Here is a 21,335-nt window from a genome sequence, read left to right on the forward strand (position 1 = left end):
ATGGATCAATTAAATCAGTTTCAGATGTATTTTCTTATCATTTGTGAATTTAAGGTGAAGTGGCCCCAGGCTATACTGTAACACTGAATCATTTCTCACACAATCTTGAGAAATCCCTGCTGCAGCTGCTTTGTATTCAGATCTAGTTGACATTGTAAAGCCGCCAGGCAAGAGAAGCCATGGCCTCATTCACCACCTTCAAACAGACCGACAGCCTCTGTCTGTCTACATGGAAAATATGGGGAGGTTTTCACAAGGATCAAACACATTTCAGGAAAACTTAATGCATACTACTTATATAAAATGTATGTTACTCCTAGCTATACCTACGAACACTGTTAATGCTAGTGCTGTTGCTATTACTGCACTCTATTAATTACCACTGCTATGCAGATGACACTCAGTTATATCTATCTATTAAACCTGTTAACACAAACCAGTTAACCAGACTTCAAGCCTGTCTAACTGACATCAAGGCCTGGATGACCAGTAACTTTTTACTTTTAAATTCAGAGAAAACAGAAGTCATTATATTTGGGCCAAAAAATCTCAGAAATAACTTTTCTAAAATTATAGCTACTCTAGATGGCATAGCCCTGGCCTCCAGCACTACTGTAAAAAACCTTGGAGTTATTTTGACCAGGACATGTCCTTTAACTCACACATAAAACAAATCTCTAGAACTGCATTCTTTCACCTGCGCAACATTTCCAAAATTAGGAACATCTTGTCTCAAAATGATGCCGAAAAACTAGTCCATGCATTTGTTACCTCAAGGCTAGATTACTGTAACTCATTACTATCTGGATGTCCCAATATCTCCATAAAAAGCCTCCAATTAATCCAGAATGCCGCAGCCAGAGTCCTGACAGGAACTAGCAAGAGAGATCATATTTCTCCTATATTGGCTTCTCTTCATTGGCTCCCTGTAAAATATAGAATAGAATTTAAAATCCTTCTTCTCACATACAAATCCCTTCATAATCATCAAGCTCCTTCATACCTTAAAGACCTCATAGTACCATATTATCCCAATAGACCACTTCGCTCTCAGAGTGCAGGTCTACTTGTGGTTCCCAGAGTTTCCAAAAGCAGACTGGGAGGCAGAGCCTTTAGTTATCAAGATCCTCTCCTGTGGAACCAGCTCCCAGCCTGGGTTCAGGAGGCAGACACTCTCTGTACTTTTAAGGCTAGACTTAAAACCTTCCTCTTTGACAAAGCATATAGTTAGGGCTGGCTTCAGGCAACCCTGAACCATCCCTTAGTTATGCTGCTATAGGCCTAGACTGCCCGAGGACCATCGGTGCACTGAGCTCCCCTACCCTAACCCCCTCCCTTTCCCTTCCCCTCCCCTCTCTTCCTCTCCTCCCACCTCATGTATATTCCACCATTGAATGTCACTAACCTTGTGCTCTCTCTCTCCCCTAGTTTGTGCTCTCTCCCTCTCTCTCTGTTCTCTCTGTACCTTCTGCAGGTGTCCCTGGTCCTGGGGCTGTATATCGCTGATGTGCAGTTACTGGTCCCACCAACCTGCAGTGTCTATTTGTTGTTTATTGTTTCTGTTCTTGTCTCTGTGCTCTATCCACTCACCCCAACCGGTCGAGGCAGATGGCCGCTCAAACTGAGCCCGGTTCTGCTGGAGGTTTTTACTTCCGTTAAAGGGAGTTTTTCCTCTCCACTGTCGCCAAGTGCTTGCTCATAAGGGAATTGTTGGGTTTTTAGTTTTAGTTTTTGTAAAGTGCCTTGAGATGATTTGTATTGTGATTTGGCGCTATACAAATAAAATTGAATTGAATTGAATTGAATTATTACTAAAGAAAGCTAGGAGAAAACTATACGTTGTACAAAGGGGAAAACACCAGCTAATGTTCTCTGCCATAGTAACTAAGGATGAGAAATAGAATTGCACAGTATTTAAAGTAAAAATCTCAGTTGGGCCAAAAAAAAAACAAGCTTTCCTCCAAAAGTGAGTTACTCCTGATGGCTTAGACTATTCTGCTGTTTGTGTGTTTTAGCTGCAGGAATACAGGAAAACTACCTGTCAGACTTCATGCTCAGCCCACATCAACTTTTTTACATCTTACCTTAAGTGTTGCTACTGTATGTTCTATTTTCAGTTACTTTAACCTTGCCAAGCACATTAGTGCACATTCCAAGTGGGTACAATGAGTTATAATTTGACTTAAAATAATTTTAAGACAAGTGAAAATTCACATGTAAAATGTACGTTAACAGGTGAAAATTTTAAGTTGAACAAACTTAAAAATACAGAGAAGAAAGCGAAACTCTAGGCTTGTCAGCTTGAAATTTTGAGCTTTCTCACCTTTTGAATTTTTACAGTGCATCTATTTTGTAATGTTAAGACTAAATTCAGGAGGAGATGTACTGTATATATGTAAAGGATAATACCCAGCAAATCTTTGTAATTGCTTAAAATGTTTTATTCACTGGTTTTATTGTTTACATCATTGGTAGGAAAGGACAGGGTAGGGAAATCATAGAAATGCCACTGTTCAAAAATCCAACTTTGTAGGGTTCATTAGCAGTTAGGAAATATTGTCTTGAGCTGAATAGAAAATGATTAAACTGCTGGGTGAACAAACATACGTTTGGAATTTTAAAAAACTACACAGGTCTGTTTTTGTCTAATTTGGGAATTGTAGTTCTTGACTTCCTCATAAATGTCCTGCTTTTTTGTCTATTTTACATACAGGAAGAGTAACTCCTGTGTTGCTGATGAAGGGCAGAGTGCAGCACCAGACAATACCAGTGTAAATCTGATAAAAAGTGAAAATGGACCAGTGAATGGCATGACAATATCTGAGTTGGATGACAACTCAGAGATGCCTTTAATTTAGAAGTGGAGTTACTATGATTGTATTTCCAGCTGTGCTTTGACTCTTTGTACTGCTGAGCAGTTTGTCAGATCGATAGATAAAAAAGCTCTGGAGAAAAACAACAATTTAAACTCTAACTGGAATTAATTCAGTGGGTTTCTCAGACCACCTCATCCACCCTGTGACCTCCACACATGCACAGATGCACAAACAGGGCCAGGAGAGTAAACAGTCCAGGAATTCAATCAGTGATTGTTTGTTCACGTCCTCCGGGTGAGAGCTGCAATCACATCGACTGTGTATGTGTGTGTGTGTGTGTGTGTGTGTGTGTGTGTGTGTGTTTTTGTGTGTGTGTGTGTGTGGTAATGTCCTATGGGTAAAAGGAGCAATCACATAGAAAGCAGACTGTCTTTGTTTTTGCAATACGACATGCAACATCATGCTGCACTATGCAGTGTGTGTATGTGAGTGCCTGGGTGTTCAGGAGTTAAACAGCCGTTTTATGGAAAACACAAAACCACTTTCACCATAAATTGTTTGTTTGTGAGGCTGAAATTGATGCCAAAATAATATAGCATTATTTTCCCAAAGACAGCAACCAGCATGGGAGATATAGCAGGGAGATGATGTATGCAAACAAAGCAGTCATTGTTTTACATTCTTAAATTAAGAAAGTGTTCAGCAGCAGATAATTACTTATCTCAAAATTCAGGCAGAAAACCTTAGCTTCATTCAAATGTTCCAGAGAAAAAAAGAAGACAAACCCTGGGATCAAATTCATGACTTCCTGATCACAGGACTTAATATTGCTTGCCTGTCTAATTAGCATTTCTGCCCCTGATGAGGTGGGCGGAGCCTCAGGTGGTGTTGGTGTGAGGTAGTGATGGATGAGAAGACAATCTGAGGGTCAAACAGAGCTGAAAATCTAAAACAATCTGATGATTATGTTTCTGTGTTTGTTTCTTGGTGTGTAATCACCTAGTTACCACAGCTACATCAGAGTGAAGGAATCTGATGACCGTAATTATCAGCTGTTCACTGATATCATCAGAGTGTGAGAGACAGATGCAGCCAGAACATCTGGTTTTTCATGGAGCAAGAAAATTGTGATAAATGAATGAATTCCCAAAGAGCGTGCAGAACTGAAGTAAATGAATTACCACCAGGCTGACTATAGAAGACAATGGTAATGGATAATTAGGTAATGGATAAATAAGTGACTGACTGACCAAATGAATGAGTGAATTAATGAGTGAGTGAGAGAGTGACTAGCTGTCTGAACTGAAGAATGAATACGTTAGAGTGATTGTAAAAAACTTAAAAAAATTAAGTAAATGAATAACAGATTGACAGCAATAAATGATGTTGAAAGATGAAAAGAATGAATGGAGTAAGTGAGTGTTTGACTGAATTAATACATAAGTGACTGGATGACATACTGAATATAATAATTACTGAATACATGGTTTAATGCAGTGGTTCCCAATTCTGGTCCTCAAGGAATACTGGCCTGCTTTTCATTCATTGAGTGTATATTAGATTGCATATGTGCCATTAATATGCACTAGAAGACACATTCCTACAGACAAACACATACTGAACTTTGTGTGTGTGAGACACACTGGATGAAACTTTTAAAATGCTTTGCCTTTCCTGACATACTAAAGGTCATGTCCAGCAGCTCTTGGTGAATCAGGAACTTTCCTGCATAACCCTGCCTCCTGTAACGGACACCATCGGAGACGGGAACAAGGAACATGTTCAAGGTCTTTATTTCGATACTCACAAAATAACGGGAAACGAGGAAACAGGTACGGTGTGTCCAAGGGAATGTTACTGAGATCAGACAGAGAGTAGGAGTGAGGGAAGTCCATATATACTGGAGGGAGAGTGCAGACGAGGTGCAGGTGAGTGACTAGGGAACAGGTGAGACGGATTGTGGTGATTGCCAGGGGAAAAGCCTGGCAGAACCGTAACAGTACCCCCCTCTCCACGGCCAACTCCTGGGGGCCGAACCCCCCTCCTGAGGACAGGGGACCGTGGAGACTGGGGAGAGAGGAGGCTGGAGACTGGGAACTGGGGAGAGAGGAGGCTGGAGACTGGGAACTGGTGACAGAGGAGACTGGAGACTGGGAACTGGGGACAGAGGAGACTGGAGACTGGGAACTGGGGACAGAGGAGACTGGAGACTGTGGAGAGGCAGCCACGGTGGCGGTGGTTCCGGAGCCCGCGGCCACGGCGGTAGGGACTGCGGAGGTGGTGGTTCAGGGGACCGCGGCAGCGGCAGTTGCAGCTACGGTGGCGGTGGTTCCGGAGACCGCGGCCGCGGCGGTAGAGACTGCGGAGGCGACGGTTCCGGGGACCGCGGCAGCGGCAGTTGCAGCTGCGGTGGCGGTTGTTCCGGAGACCGCGGCCGCGGCGGTAGAGACTGCAACTCTGGGAACGCTGGAGGCAACTCTGGGAACGCTGGAGACGGCGATGGCTGGAGAGACTCTGGATCGGACGGCTGGAGAGGCCCTGGCCCGGAGGGCTGGAGAGGCCCTGGAGACGGCGGTGGCTGGAGAGGCCCGGGAGACGGCGGCGGCTGGAGAGGCCTGGGAGACGGCGGCGGCTGGAGAGGCCCTGGAGACGGCGGCGGCTGGAGAGGCCCTGGAGACGGCGGCGACAGGAGAGACCCTGGTTCGGGCGGCTGGAGAGACCCTGGCTCGGGCTGCAGGAGAGACCCTGGCTCGAGCTGCAGGAGGAATTCTGGCTTGGACTGCATCTGCTGCAGAGGCGCCAGAGGCCGCGGCAGCGGCGGTAGCCGCTCCGGAGATGGTGGTTCCGGAGACCAAGGCAGCGGAAGTTGCAGCTGTGGGGGCGGCGGCAATGGCCGTTGCAGTAATGAAGAAACTGCGGCGCTGGAGAGGGCGGTAGCAGTGAGGGTGTGAGAGGAATCCTGGCAGTGGAGACCTCGTTAGGGGACGACGACTCTCGGGCTGGTCCTTTATGACGGCGCGATTCCGTCGCTGTCGTCGAGACGGCGGGTCAGGTGGCCGACCCCCGGACCTCCTTGCCAGACGGGTACCGCGGAAGGAGTTTCGGTGGGACTCCACGATGAGGAGGTCCGTCCAAAAAAGGTCCCAGTCCTCATCGTCGAGACCCTCCCCGTCAGAATAACAAAGGAGATCCCTGGGGTCTAAATGGTGCCGCGGAAATTCTGAATCCACGGGATACTCCGGCTCCTCGGGGTACGTCGGCTCCTCGGGGTACATCGGCTCCTCGGGGTACATCGGCTCCTCGGGATACTCCACAAACCGGGAAGAAGGGAGAACGGGTGCGTCGCTGCACGGCGGCTTAAGGGTCCAGGGTCTTGCCTTAAGTTCCTGCCAGATGGCATGTGCCTCAGCCAGGGTTAGAGGCTGGGGAGCCATCTGGCAGAGCTGTGATGGCCGCGGAGATGGCCGGGGACGCGGCTGCGGATAGGACCAGGGAGTTTTGGGCTTCCGGTATGAGTCCGGAGAGCTCCTCCGGTTTGTTCGGTGTCGGTCTGATCTTCTGTAACGGACACCATCGGGAAACGAGGAAACAGGTACGGTGTGTTCAAGGGAATGTTACTGAGATCAGACAGAGAGTAGGAGTGAGGGAAGTCCATATATACTGGAGGGAGAGTGCAGACGAGGTGCAGGTGAGTGACTAGGGAACAGGTGAGACGGATTGTGGTGATTGCCAGGGGAAAAGCCTGGCAGAACCGTAACACCTCCAAACTGCAGCAAGTGAAAGTGTTATTTTGTAATGCAAATAACAAAATCCTCTTCTATTAGAGTAATAAAGGCTCCAGAGGACATTCTGTACTGTCATTATATTTTACAGGAATAACCACGAATAAACTATGAGACTGGAGAGAAAATCAATTCCATTATTTGAATCCATTTTACCCCCTGAAAAAGGCCTTTTATGTCTTACTATACATTTTTCATCAATCATGGCTGAATGAACTGCTGATGATTTCTAAAATGATAAACCTGTTGTAAAAATACTGTGCACTAGAAATTCCCTTTCAAACCAGTAAATATGTAATGAGGGCACATGACATTACTGAATTGTTTGAACTTGTCTCCATATTTGGTAAAAAAAGGATTTTGATTTGTGTTTTCTGCAGTAACAGCTCCTCTAATGGTGTATAGGGGGATGGATATTTCATACAGACTGGATGTGTCCTGTACGGTTCCAATTATTTGCCATCATCTGAATTGGAGCCATGAAAGGGAGGAAGTTAATTCCAACTAGACAGCCTCTTTTTTGTATAATGTGGGACAAAAATAGCTGCCAAATTATCCAGCTAGCTTCCACTTTCCAAATGAGAAAGTTGAGTCTTCTACATGTGGGATGGTGAGAAACAGGTGATAAATGTCTTCAACTGTATCAGTTGTTGTAGGATGTACAAGAACATATTATAGAAGCTGAATGTACATCTTCTAGCAATAGCAGCTCACAGACCCATTTGACAAATTTTTAATGTTATCTAAGATTCTAGAGAAGAAACAAGATAATTTGACTTGTTATAAGGAAAATTTAAATCTTATCTAGATATCTATCAGTCTCAAGATTTGTTGCAGAAGCAAGGAGGGTGTCTAGACAGTGGAGTCATAGTGTGAATAGTATGGATACTGAATTCTCATGCAAAGAGAGAAAGAACTGGGTCAGAGAACAGTGGCCACTGCTTCTATCTGTCTCGACTGAACATCAGAAAAGACCTTAATACTCTACTTCAGAATAACTTTAATGCCTGTCGTTCTTGATGGAAGTGAAAACACATATAAGCAAGAGCTACACAGACACATACACTGAGAAAAATGAATGTTTGTAAGAGTGAAAATAAGTCAGTGCAAAAGGGAAATAAAATAAATATGTGAATCAAGAACAAAATGATTTATGGCTTGGGCCTTCCCTCTTTGACAGACATTTATTGAGTTTTTATAATAGACTAGAGTAGGAGTAAAACCACATTTAATGGCCTCCAAAGTAAGACATTCTTTTAATTAATTTTTAAATCAGCTTCCAGGTTCTCTAGGCTAACACAAATCTGATTCCTATAGAGACTCACTGGGAGGCTTAATGGCTCCAAAGGGAAGCCTCCCAGAAACTATCCTTAGACCAGTTTTGGAGCTAAAAGTGTGTTGTGTGCTTGATATTTCTAGACTCCACCTCTGATCTAGATTATGTCAAAGAGACAGTGACCCTGGCTGGACTCTCTGGAGAAAACCCAAAGCCTGACATACTGTAAACTGTGTGTTCAACCAGGCATTCAACAAGACACTCATACACACTCTGACAGTAACGCTCCACTGACTGGAGGAAAGTTGAGGAAATGTCAGATTTGTCTGAAAAGTTGGTTTGACAGCGGAAACTTGACAAGTGCAGAAAGATTCACACATTAGTCCTTCAGCAGCAAGCTGCAAAGAAAATGAATGAGGCTGGACCCTCACACACATAACACGCAGGCACTGTGTGTATGTATGACAATTAGACAGCAGGCTGTTGCAGGAGTTCAGCAGAGTTAGGAGTTAACATGCATTCTTCTCTCGATATTTTGCATGAGAAAAACAAATTTTCTTCCTTTTACATTTTTTAACCTCAAAATTTCTAAGAAAGCTTATGATACCGCTGCTGCTGATAGGAATACCTAATCTATCAATACCTTTTCCATTGAGAATGTATCTGGGATCCATATTGTTTAGCCCCATATTGCATTAGATAGACTTCGCATTCACCCCAGTGTTCAGCTGTAGGCTATGTTCTGTCATTGTGAAAGTGACTACCATAAGCTCTCCTAACTCAGGGAGCAGAGCAGAGATGAAAGACGTAATCTCTGTGTAAATATTCACAGACTGAAATACACTGTTGGCTAATATTCTGTTTTAAATTTGCCTTTTGTGTTCTTAATAGCTGCTATAAGACACTAGAAACACAATAAAGTCAAGTGAATGCTGCTCCTTTTTTCTTTTCATTTTTGAGTATCTCACTCACACATTGTAAGAAACTCAAGCTTTTTGAGAGAGGTCCCTACATAGCCCAGGACACCATGACCCAGAAAATATGAACAATTTTCTTGGTGCCATTAATGAAACTGTCTTTTCATTAAAGTGTGCTGTGTTTTGGACAGGGGCAGCCACCTGCTCAACCAAACAAAAAAATGTTTGGTTGAGACAAATATAAATATCTATCTATCTTTCTCTCTCTCTCTCTCTCTCTCTCTCTCTATATATATAAATATATATATATATATATATATATATATATACATACAGTATCTCACAGAAGTGAGTACACCGCTCACATTTTTGTAAATAATTTATTATATCTTTTCATGTGACAAGACTGAAGAAATGACACTTTGCTACAATGTAAAGTAGAGTGTACAGCTTGAATAACAGTGTAAATTTGCTGTCCCTTCAAAATAACTCAACACACAGCCATTTATGTCTAAACCGCTGGCAACAAAAGTGAGTACACCCCTAAGTGAAAATGTCCAAATTGGGCCCAAAGTGTCAATATTTTGTGTGACCACCATTATTTTCCAGCACTGCCATAAACCTCTTGGGCATGGAGTTCACCAGAGCTTCACAGGTTGCCATTGGAATCCTCTTCCACTCCTCCATGATGACATCACAGAGCTGGTGGATGTTAGAGACCTTGCACTCCTCCACCTTCTGTTTGAGGATGCCCCACAGATGCTCAATAGGGTTTAGGTCTGGAGACATGCTTGGCCAGTCCATCACCATTACCCTCTTTAGCAAGGCAATGGTTGTCTTGAATTTCTCATTAATGTACACTCAGCACCCCATCTTGACAGAAAAAAACAGAAATGTCGAAATTTTTGCAAATTTATTAAAAAATTAAAACTGAAATATCACATGGTCATAAGTATTCAGACCCTTTGCAGTGACACTCATATTTAACTCACATGCTGTCCATTTCTTCTGATCCTCCTTGAGATGGTTCTGCTCCTTCATTGGAGTCCAGCTGTGTTTAATTAAACTGATTGGACTCGATTAGGAAAGGCACACACCTGTCTATATAAGACCTTACAGCTCACAGTGCATGTCAGAGCAAATGAGAATCATGAGGTCGAAGGAACTGCCCAAGCAGCTCAGAGACAGAATTGTGGCAAGGCACAGATCTGGCCAAGGTTACAAAAGAATTTCTGCAGCACTCAAGGTTCCTAAGAGCACAGTGGCCTCCATAATCCTCAAATGGAAAAAGTTTGGGACGACCAGAACTCTTTCTGGACCTGGCCGTCCAGCCAAACTGAGCAATCGTGGGAGAAGAGCCTTGGTGAGAGAGGTAAAGAAGAACCCAAAGATCACTGTGGCTGAGCTCCAGAGATGCAGTAGGGAGATGGGAGAACGTTCCACAGAGTCAACTATCACTGCAGCCCTCCACCAGTCAGGGCATTATGGCAGAGTGGCCCGACGGAGACCTCTCCTCAGTGCAAGACACATGAAAGCCCGCATAGAGTTTGCCAAAAAACACATGAAAGACTCCCAGACTATGAGAAATAAGATTCTCTGGTCTGATGAGACCAAGATTGAACTTTTTGGTGTTAATTCTAAGCGGTATGTGTGGAGAAAACCAGGCACTGCTCATCACCTGCCCAATACAATCCCTACAGTGAAACATGGTGGTGGGAGCATCATGTTGTGGGGGTGTTTTTCAGCTGCAGGGACAGGACGACTGGTTGCAATTGAAGGAAAGATGAATGCGGCCAAGTACAGAGATATCCTGGAAGAAAACCTCTTCCAGAGTGCTCAGGACCTCAGACTGGGCCGAAGGTTCACCTTTCAACAGGACAATGACCCTAAGCACACAGCTAAAATAACAAAGGAGCAGCTTCGAAACAACTCTGTGACCGTTCTTGACTGGCCCAGCCAGAGCCCTGACCTAAACCCAATTGAGCATCTCTGGAGAGACCTGAAAATGGCTGTCCACCAATGTTCACCATCCAACCTGACAGAACTGGAGAGGATCTGCAAGGAAGAATGGCAGAGGATCCCCAAATCCAGGTGTGAAAAACTTGTTGCATCATTCCCAAGAAGACTCATGGCTGTACTAGCTCAAAAGGGTGCGTCTACTCAATACTGAGCACAGGGTCTGAATACTTATGACCATGTGATATTTCAGTTTTTCTTTTTTAATAAATTTGCAAAAATTTCGACATTTCATTTTTTTTCTGTCAAGATGGGGTGCTGAGTGTACATTAATGAGAAATAAAATGAACTTTTTTGATTTTGGCAAATGGCTGTAATGACACAAAGAGTGAAAAATTTAAAGGGGTCTGAATACTTTCCGTACCCACTGTGTATATATATATATATATATATATATATATATATATATATATACACACACACCCACACATATGTGTGTGTATCAGCTCTCAGAAGACCTTAAACTGTCAAGCGGCTTTGACACCACCGATTGATCAGCCCTGACCTGAGAGCTGATCAGCAGAGAAATATCAATACCAGGCAGGAAAATAAATGGACAGAAACTAAATGAGGTCAGACCTCCAGAGACAGTCTGAGCGCCTCTTTATGGACGTAAATTATGAGCCGTTCACATCTCTTCAAACATTCATCATCTTCTCTGCAGTTGCTTAATGAACAGGATGAAAAATTCTTATGACTCAAGTGTGTAATGAAACAGGTTGCACGTCTTTTTATAAGACAGTCATTTCATCTGAAATTCCCACCACTGTTCTACCATTATGTAATTCAATTTCATTTGTATAGCACAAATTCCCAAGATCAGGATGTGTTTTCAATGAGCCATGATTGACAATTTACACATCTATCCAACCAACCATTCAATTTCAGCTGCTTTTCTGATTTTCAGCAGTGCAGTTCAGACAACTCTTTCCCCAGCCATATTATCTAGCTCTTCCTGGGAGGTGTTGAGATGTTCCCCTGCTAGGTGAGATATGCCTACAGCATATTCTGGGTTTACCTGAGGGTGTCCTGCTCCTATAAGACTGAGGAACCAAGACATAACCCTTCTTAAAGTCCACAAGACACTTGTAAACTAGATGGGCAAACCCCAGTCTGACCACTCACATAGCCTTGCAAGGCTAAAGAGTTTTAGAACATTTCAGATTTATTTAGTTGGCCTGCCAGAAAGTCCTTGAGACCAAACAAAATCCCACTCAGATTCCACATCCCAGTCTCACCTGGGATGCATGAGACATTCTTTTGGAAGGGGGAGTTCACCTCAAAGATAAGGGCATTTCCAGCTCAAACTCACTACACCTTTCGGTTTACTATCTGTCCAGCAGTCCTCCCCACCATCTGATCCAACTCACCACTCAGCATTGATCAGCTGACGGATCTGGACACCCATGTGTCCACAGTATAGCTGACAGGTACTTTAGCCAACTTTTCCATTGAAAAACAAAAACAAATGAAGACAGCAGTTGAGGAATAATGTTTTTACAGGCCTGTGCCTCTCTAAGTTTGTTTCAAGATCACCAATTCTGAATGTTGCTGAGCTGACGTAGCTAGATTCACAATTTTCTTTTCAAATTTTGACACTGTAGTCACTCAACAAAGTATAGAGACAACTACTGTCTCTTAAAGCCCATAATTTTAGCAAATGGACCATTAACTGCTAATTAAATATTAGCAGTTGCTGCTTGCAGCGTAACCACAAATGTTCAGACTATCGCTTTGACTGGATAACTTTGATAATGAAGGGAAAGTTAAAAATGTGATGACTCAAGCAAGTTCTGGAGTTATAAAGGTCACAGTTTTTCTGTGATTTCTAAACAGAAATCTAACAATAGGTGTACCGTGTTCGTGTTCAGATTTGCCTGAGTAATGCCTCAGAGAAGGAGCACTGATTTTGTGTTTGGGTTCTAAGGGTTTAAAGTGTAGAACCCTACTTATCTTATATGTCACAGTTAAGGCTGCACCTACTGCCTGTGTTGGTCACCAGGTCAACTCAGTGACAAAACTGAAAAACTTGTTTCTTTCATCTCATGCAGTGATTTGCTGTATATTAACATTTAATGTCTAGTATATTCACATGTAGATATTACACGGCCAGATATCTTTGGGGTACTCTAGGTACTAGTATGTACTATGTGTGAATCCTAGAGTATAGCTTGGACTTGTGCACTTGTATTAAACTGTCTGCTGATTTTAAACAGTTAAAGAGGATGGGATCAGTTTAAATGATGTGACTGGCTGTTAGGCTAACAATGGAGATGATCCCAACTCTGCCCTGGACTAGTTGGGCACCACCTAGACTGTCTGTCAAGCTGGCAGAGGTGTGTTTGGTTGTTTTGGGAGCCATGTTGTTTCTTGTTCTTTCTTACTGTGCTTCTGAGAATATGACATCCAGAGAGCAAAAGATAAAGTTTTGGCCAGGGTCCCATGTATGGTCCAGTTCTCTGAAAATGTTTTTGAGTAAACTGGAGTTTATGACTATGAAAAATATATGTGCGTTTATGTACATGCACGCTTGTGGATGACATCAATCATTAAAATGAGGCAGATCACTAGAGAGCAACAGCAGGCTGATGGCAGTGTCACAGTTTAAATGTGTGTCAGAGTTATCAGTCATCAGTCACTTTCAGGGTGCAGGAAGCTAGAAACTTATGAATGTGAAGTGGTTTATATAGGCATCTTTGTACAAATTGTTCTGAATGAGAAACTAAGGTCATCTCAGGGTGACCACAAAGATTTTTAAAAATCTTAAAATATGACAAAACTATTATCACCACAAATTGAACACAGCCGATGTCTGCCGTTACAGTGTTAGAAATGGACAGAGAAAGGAGAGAGAAAAAGTATACACAGTTAAACTCACCCGTGACAGGACAACCTCTAAGGTGATGTTCTGAGGAGGTGCGCTGGGCACTGCCAAAGAGACCAAAAAAAGAAAAAACAGTGTAAATATACATATATATATGTATGGGAGTTTGAGGGTTCTTCGCAGTATCTTAGCTGTTCCTAGCACTGCGCTCTTCTGGACTGAGATCTCTGATATTGTTCCTGGGATCTGTTGGAGCCACTCTCCCAGTTTGGGGGTCACAGCTCCGAGGGTGCCGATTACCACGGGGACCACTGTTGCCTTCACCTTCCACATCTTTTCTAGCTCTTCTTTAAGCCCTTGGTATTTCTCCAGCTTCTCATGTTCCTTCTTTCTGATGTTGCTGTCACTTGGGATTGCTACATCTACCACTACGGCTTTCTTCTGCTGTTTGTCCACCACTACTATGTCCGGTTGGTTAGCCATGACCTGTTTGTCGGTCTGTATCTAGAAGTCCCACAGGATCTTAGCTCGGTCATTCTCCCTCACCTTTGGAGGTGTGTCCCATTTTGACCTCGGAACCTCCAGCCCATACTTGGCACAGATGTTCCTGTACACTATGCCGGCCACTTGGCTATGTTCCATGTACGCTCTGCCTGCTAGCATCTTACAACCTGTTGTTATGTCTTGGATTGTCTCAGGGGCATCTTTGCACAGCCTGCACCTGGGGTCCTGCCTGGTGTGGTAGACCCCGGCCTCTATCGATCTTGTGCTCAGGGCCTGTTCTTGTGCTGCTACGATTAGTGCCTCTGTGCTGTCTTTCAGTCCAGCTTTTTCCAGCCACCGGTATTCCATCGCTTGGGGCCATCTTCCTGATGTACTCATGGATCTGGGCTGTTTCATCTTGGATGGTGGCTCTGACGCTCACCATATATATATAACTGGGAGAGTGGCTCCAACAGATCCCAGGAACAACATCAGAGATCTCAGTCCAGAAGAGCGCAGTGCTAGGAACAGCTAAGATACTGCGAAGAACCCTCAAACTCCCAGGCCTCTGGTAGAGGACCCGAGATTGAGGAAGACACACACACACCACCCATAGGGGTGAGAAGGGTTTATATATATATATATATATATATATACACACACATTTATTCATAAGTATCAATCAGAATCAATTTTTTTCAATGTATTTAATTTTATTTTTAAGAAAAATGGGAAAAAAATAATCCATTTTAAAACAACAGCAGTTTCCAACAAACACTTAAGGACACCCAAGATAAATCTAATTAGCTTTATTGCTTTTACAATAGCTTTCTGTCAAATGTCACCCAAACTTTTAAAGAAAATGAAAATGAATTGAATTATTGTGACCTTTGTCTACATTTTTCTTTTTTAATTCTGAAATGCTCCTGTGAAATACTACATACAGTACATACATATGCATGCACACACGCGCACACACACACACACACACACACACACACACACATGCAGCATGCCAACCCCTGACCCTAACTAACTACATATAGTTGGGCATGCTTCCACGCACACGACCAAATTGGGAACTCCCAAAGAGGAGCTGGAGTGTATTTTTTCCTGGACTTAACCAAGGTGAGAAACACCAGACTGGTGTGGGGATACTTATGAGCCTACAGCTGAGTGCCACTCACACTGGGGAATAAGGAGGTTGCACAAGTTGTGTTTTTTGGAACTGTAAAGAACTGATTTTCTACTTTGTGCTGTTCTGTTGGTTTCATTGAGACCTTCAGAATGTACTGGGGTGGGTTTACTGTCAAGTTTGGATGAGCTGGGCTGAGGGTCAGCTGGGTGACTCAAGCTAAGGAGTTTAAGGATCTTGTTCATGGGTGACGGTAAAAGGGAACACAAAGAAATACAAAAAAAAACAAAGCTGAAAAGCATGTACAAGACAGACAAAAAGATGAAGTAAACTAAGATGACTGAACATGCAGAGAATTCATGAAGCGCACAAGTAATAAGCATAAAAAAGATGGAGAAAAAATCATGACAATAAAGAATATACAAATGGAAAACAGATTATTAAACCAGTGAAGGTAGAGGATGGAAGTGAAAGTGAAGAGGAAGCAGCAGCAGATGAGTGATTGTCCAGTGAATCAGAGACAAACTGCCATGTTCAAAATGAGAATCAACGTGTTTTGAATGAACACTGCGTCTGTCCAAGTAGATGCCTGATTAACTGTCAGCAGCTTATCTATTGATTCAGCTGCTCATTGTGTGTGTGTGTGGTGTGTGTGTGTCAGTTTTATAGAGGATTCAATTAGCCACAAGTCATTGTTATCATTGAGATGCAGCCGGGAGAGTCACAATACAACAACTATGCATCTGTGTGTTTCTGATCATTTTTATGGTGTGATTGCAGCTGGACAGATGCCTCTATTCTCTCTCACTGTCTATGTATGGAACTTTATTAACAACATACTCCCATCTGTACACCAGTCAGCAGTGTTGCAATCAGAGGAGAAATTAAAGGCCCTGTCTGTTGTCCAAATGTAAACCACAGTGTTGTGCTGCCTGCCATCATAGCATCAACTTCAGGACAGGAAGCTTTTATCACTCCTTGATTGTCTTTATTTTTTTTCATATTCCTCATGTTTTCTATTTAACTATTTATGGGCAAGATTAGATTTTCAACTAACCGTATTAATGTAAATACAGTGCTTGTTGCAACAAAATTTAGCTCAACCTTTAACTAAATACCCATAAAAAAGTGAATGTTGGTATGTTTTGATCCAATATTTTTCTATAAATACCAGGAGTTGGTGGCCCAAAATCTCCAGTCGTTTCTTAATGAAACACTGTACAACAAGATGACATCTTTGAAAGAAGAAAATTCAAGCATGAAAGAGCAGAAAATCCTGTAAAAGACATGATGCCAACAATAAAAAAACAAGTGGATGGAGATTCACTGTGCATCTTCCTGCCTCTGCACCAGGTTTTCCAGACACTGGCACATTGTTTTAGACTGGCACTGTTTCAGACTATGTCAAATCCTATCCAGATTCTCCCTGTCTCTCTGCTCGGCACATTTGTGTCTCTGCTCAGCACATTTGTCACTTACTTACTTTGTCACTCATTGTTCAGGCCTAAATTTCTTTTTCACACACACAGGCACACTTGTCCATAGTTAACTGGTTCAGCTTCCTATGTATGCAGTATATTCTTATGGTTTTCCTTTGTTCTTTGCCAGTGCCTGAGGTGCTCCCTGCACTTTGTGCTCCCTGTACCCTCAGTATCCTTCTGCGCTGCCATGTGCTAATTTGTGATCTTTGTCAATTAAATCCCAGCCTGATTTTGCTTCTTGCCAGATCACGGTTATGGCTCAGTAGGTCCTTACTCACCAACTGGTAGATTCAGGAGGTCATTATCATCTCATACATCTCTATTGTTGTCATTACAGTAATGAAGACGAAGTGTTCCTGCTCTATGTACAGCCTTTTGTTTAAGCACAACAACTAGTTATGTTCAAGCATAAAAACTACAGGGTTAGGAAAATGTGTTTGTGACTTACATTAAAGCTGTCCACACCACCACAGATCACTATGTACAGTGCAGTAAATGCTAATTGCCACTGGATGTCAACTTTCATTGCCTCTTGTAAATGGAGTAGGGCCCTGCTGACCTACAGTGTATATATACTGACGTGCACAGATAATGTTTACTCAGTAGCACGACAACAGTCAAATTCTGTGTGCTGTGTTTATATTTATATTATAAAAACCTGAATGTCCGGCTTGTAAGTATAACGAAGGACTGTGGCTGGGATTAAGTTTCAGTTTATCACACTCACACTCTGTACTCAGTTGTCTTCTTCCTTTGTTTCTTATTTCACTTTATTCCCACGCACTTTGTTACTTATTGTTGACCAGGGCTGATTCATTTTCATATACTTCCCAATATATACATTGGTTACTGTTCAAGTTTTGTTCTCCGGATGTTTTTACGATTAATGAATTTCTCTGTTCCTCACTCTGTTCTGCCCTACACATGACCATAATCTTATATGCTGAAGCCATTTCTTTGTCTGTGTGTGTGTGTATGTGAACTCCATTACTGAGTGTGGATGAGAGGCTAAAACGATACAGCTCTGTCCTCATCTCCCGGCTTAATTAAAGACCCACAAGTCCCCTAATGAAACTACTGACAGTAAGAGAGAGCAAGAATCATAATGATGTCCATGAGAATACATGTTACAGAAAAAGGGGCTCAACTCCAAACTAATGACGTCTCTCTTGCACTCTGCTTTCTCTCTCACACACACACACACACACACACACACACACACACACACACACACACATGGACCAACAGTTCTCTAGTCTCAGCTTCAGACCTGGATCAGCTCAGACCAGTCAGACTGCCACTCTCAAAGAAGGTCTCAGCCCACATCTATCTTCCAGATGCCATGTTTTGAAATATCAACAACCTGCTCATTATTTGCCTTTGTGCTATTAATTGTAATAGATTTTATGAAAACATTATTTAAAATGTTATACATCAGTTTAATTTGAAGCAGAAGAAATATAATCAGTCAGAATGTTCTCATTTAAATAACCAAAGGATATTCAGTAGAAACTCCTCCTCAGAGGTTATCCACGGACATGTTCCCATTACTTTCAACGTAATCAGGTCTGTTTCTACCACTGTGATCCTGTTCTTGGTGGTCTGGAGGACATGTGATTTTGGTAAACTGTTATCTTCAATTTTCAATTTTTGTAGATAGCAGGTGTGCAGATAGTATGCTGAGATAATTGAACACAGACTGCCTCGACCTTTACCTTGAAATTTAGGTCTCAGGTCCAGTATGGCATATGCTGTGATATGTATGGCTTATACCATAACATGATGGTTGAACAGCTGTTAACCTTCTAATTTAAGAAAGTATTTTTGCAATGAAAACATTGAAAATTCAATCTTCACATTTTTTCACAGCTTCTGACCATATCCCACATCACTCTACAGCAATTAGAAATATCCCAAGTAGTAACCTGTTGTAGTAATTTGATGTATGTATGTGTGTAGGAATTCACACAATGTAAGCAGACCCCCACCCACAGTCGCTCTACTCTAAGCTCCTCCCGGATGGCTGAGCTCCTCACCCTATCTCTAAGAGAGTACCCAGCCACCCTGTGGAGGAAACTCATTTCAGCCTTTCAGTCATGACCCAAAAGCTCATGATCATAGGTGAGGGTAGGAATGTAGATCAACTGGTAAATTGAGAGCTTTGCCTTAAGCCTTAGCTGCTTCTTTTCCATGACAGACCAGCACGACCACATCACTGCAGATGCTGCACTGATCCATCTGTCTATCTTCCGCTCCATTTTACCCTCACTTGTGAACAAGACCCCAAGATACCTAAACTCCACTTGAGGCAATGACTCTCCACCAACCCAGAAAGGGAAAATCCACCCTTTTTCGTCTGAGAACCATAGCCTCAGACTTGCAGCAGCAAATCCAACCAAGCTGGCTCAAGATGAGAAATGCTGGAACGAGAAGGAGCAGAAGCAAAGCTCACCGTCTGATTGAGTGATGACACTCATGATGTCTGAGGCGGTTCCTGGTCCGTAGCGGTTGACTGCCAAAACCCGAACTGTGTACTCTGTGAACTTATTGAGTCCTTCCATCTTGTAGTTTAGTCCATCCACCTCCACACTCTACACACAAACATGTAGGTGTGATTACAGCTCAGAAAGTCAGAGCAAATAATTTATTTTATTTTATGAACAGGTGGTGCTACATCTGTGATGGTGCTGACCTGCTCCTTGCCAGATGGGCTCTCAGTCCACAGCAATCTGTAGCCCAGGATGGGGCCGTTTGGTTGGCTAGAAGGCTCCCAGCTCACCTGGATGGAGGTGGGAGACAGAGCCTCAGCTCGGAGAGACTCCACCCTGGTGGGAACCTGGACTGTAAAGGCAGAGCAGAACATGCTGTTCACACACACACAGACACACACTTACAAACCCTGATACTACAACTACTGCTTCTACAAATACTACTGTGTTTGTTAACACTGCCTAATACATCTTGATGAGATGCTATTATTGAATGCATTATCCTTGCATTACAATATGAACCTCCACTGACTTAAAAGTTGTATTTCTATAACATAGAAATAGAGTCAGACTGAAGGAACACTGGATCTAACAAGAGGAAATCCTCAGCGTGACATTTGTTTTTCAAATGTATAAATCTATTTCAGCCTGCTTTGCTGTACTCCCTGTAGTCTTTGTGATGTTTCTGGCCTCACCATCTGTTTAATGTTTACTTTGTCTTTTAGAGATAGTCATGTATTTAGTTTACACAGGTAAACCTTTGGGACATTCTGAAAAACTTGTGTGTCTCAGTGTCTTCAGTACGGAAACACAACAGGCATCAAGTCATTTGTCAGGACCCAACAATTACTGCAGTCACAAAATGTCATGATGATTGCTCAAAGTGTGGAAACAGAATGAGAAAATCATTCAGAGCACTTCCAAAAGCCTGATAAAAATAGTGTGAGTTGACTGACAAACAGGGTGAAGAACTATGTTTATAGGCTCTACTTCGCTAACAGTATTTTTTGGTTTGAAAGAAAGGGCTTTAAGGATTAGTATTATTTCATCTCTTTGGACTGACAGACCATTGCTGTTGGTACTAAAAATATATATAAAAAAGTTATTTGTGGGTGTGTGTGCTAGTGTCTCACGGTCAGGTTTGGTGGTGATCCTCAGGGTCGCAGAGCTCTCTCCTGGCCCCACATCGTTGTAAGCCATAACTCTGAAGCTGTAGCTCTCCTCTGGTTTCAGGTTGGAAACTGTCAGCTCCAAAGACTCAGGCTCTGACACATTCACTGAACGCTCCCTGACACAGGAAAACACAATGCCATACACTTTAACTGCAGTCTAAATGTCTTTTATTACAACTGTTACTAAAATACAGCAGATTTTTTAATCTTAGATTGAGCCTTATAAATCTACACAGGGAGCAGGTCTCCTTTCACAGAGGGAGCCATGTTGCACCAACATGTTTCTACAGTAGCCCAGAATGGACAAACACTGGCTTTGTGCAATCTCACCACTACATGCCACTAAATCTTTTACATTTTACACACTGCACCTTTAATATTTACAGTCATCTAAATAAAATGGCAATATCAGGGCCATGGCACAGTTACAATACATAACTTAGTTTTTGTTTATTCAACTAAGTATATTTTCATTGACCCACTGTATTTAAAATAGAATCCAGGTTGCAACAGTGCAGATAATCAGAGCTGTAATCATTTGTAATCCCTCAGTGGCTGCAACTAATCCTCAGATTACAGCACCTCTGCAGCCTCCCAGTTCTCAGCTCATCACCAAATAACTGGAGAGACAGCTCCTATGACACGATTAAATACACACTGGCGTTTTCTGCTCAGTTCACTGTAAAGAAGCTGGTTGTGGAAATAGCTCTTTAATGATCCTCATTTGAACACTGAGTCCTGTTAAAACAAAAGAGCATACTTAATTTTAGTAGAATTTGGCTTCATTTTGATAAAAATTGCTAAAAAGATTTCCTCAAACTGATTTTCACAGGTCTTGATTTTAGCCACCCAAAACACAAAAGAACAACCAATCAGATTTAAAATGAGTCTTACTTGTAGACACGACGTAGGATGAGAACTACACTGCTGCTCAGAAGTTTACA

The 21,335-nt window shown here is 42.5% G+C and overlaps 1 protein-coding gene across 1 annotated transcript in view; it reads right to left on the reverse strand.

The window, feature by feature from the left end:
• LOC113124673 (netrin receptor DCC-like) overlaps nucleotides 1-20,658 on the reverse strand; it is a 131,271-nt gene extending 110,613 nt beyond the window's left edge. The window contains exons 1-5 of the mRNA XM_026297722.1: nucleotides 20,624-20,658; nucleotides 20,353-20,507; nucleotides 19,423-19,571; nucleotides 19,183-19,321; nucleotides 13,686-13,735 (exon numbers count right to left, since the gene is read on the reverse strand). Of these exons, the coding sequence (XP_026153507.1) occupies nucleotides 13,686-13,735; nucleotides 19,183-19,321; nucleotides 19,423-19,571; nucleotides 20,353-20,507; nucleotides 20,624-20,658 (528 nt within the window). The remainder of the gene's footprint in view (nucleotides 1-13,685; nucleotides 13,736-19,182; nucleotides 19,322-19,422; nucleotides 19,572-20,352; nucleotides 20,508-20,623) is intronic.
• Nucleotides 20,659-21,335: the final 677 nt, after the last annotated feature.

Source organism: Mastacembelus armatus, chromosome 12, assembly GCF_900324485.2.
Source record: "Mastacembelus armatus chromosome 12, fMasArm1.2, whole genome shotgun sequence".
In the NCBI taxonomy this organism is placed as follows: Eukaryota; Metazoa; Chordata; class Actinopteri; order Synbranchiformes; family Mastacembelidae; genus Mastacembelus; species Mastacembelus armatus.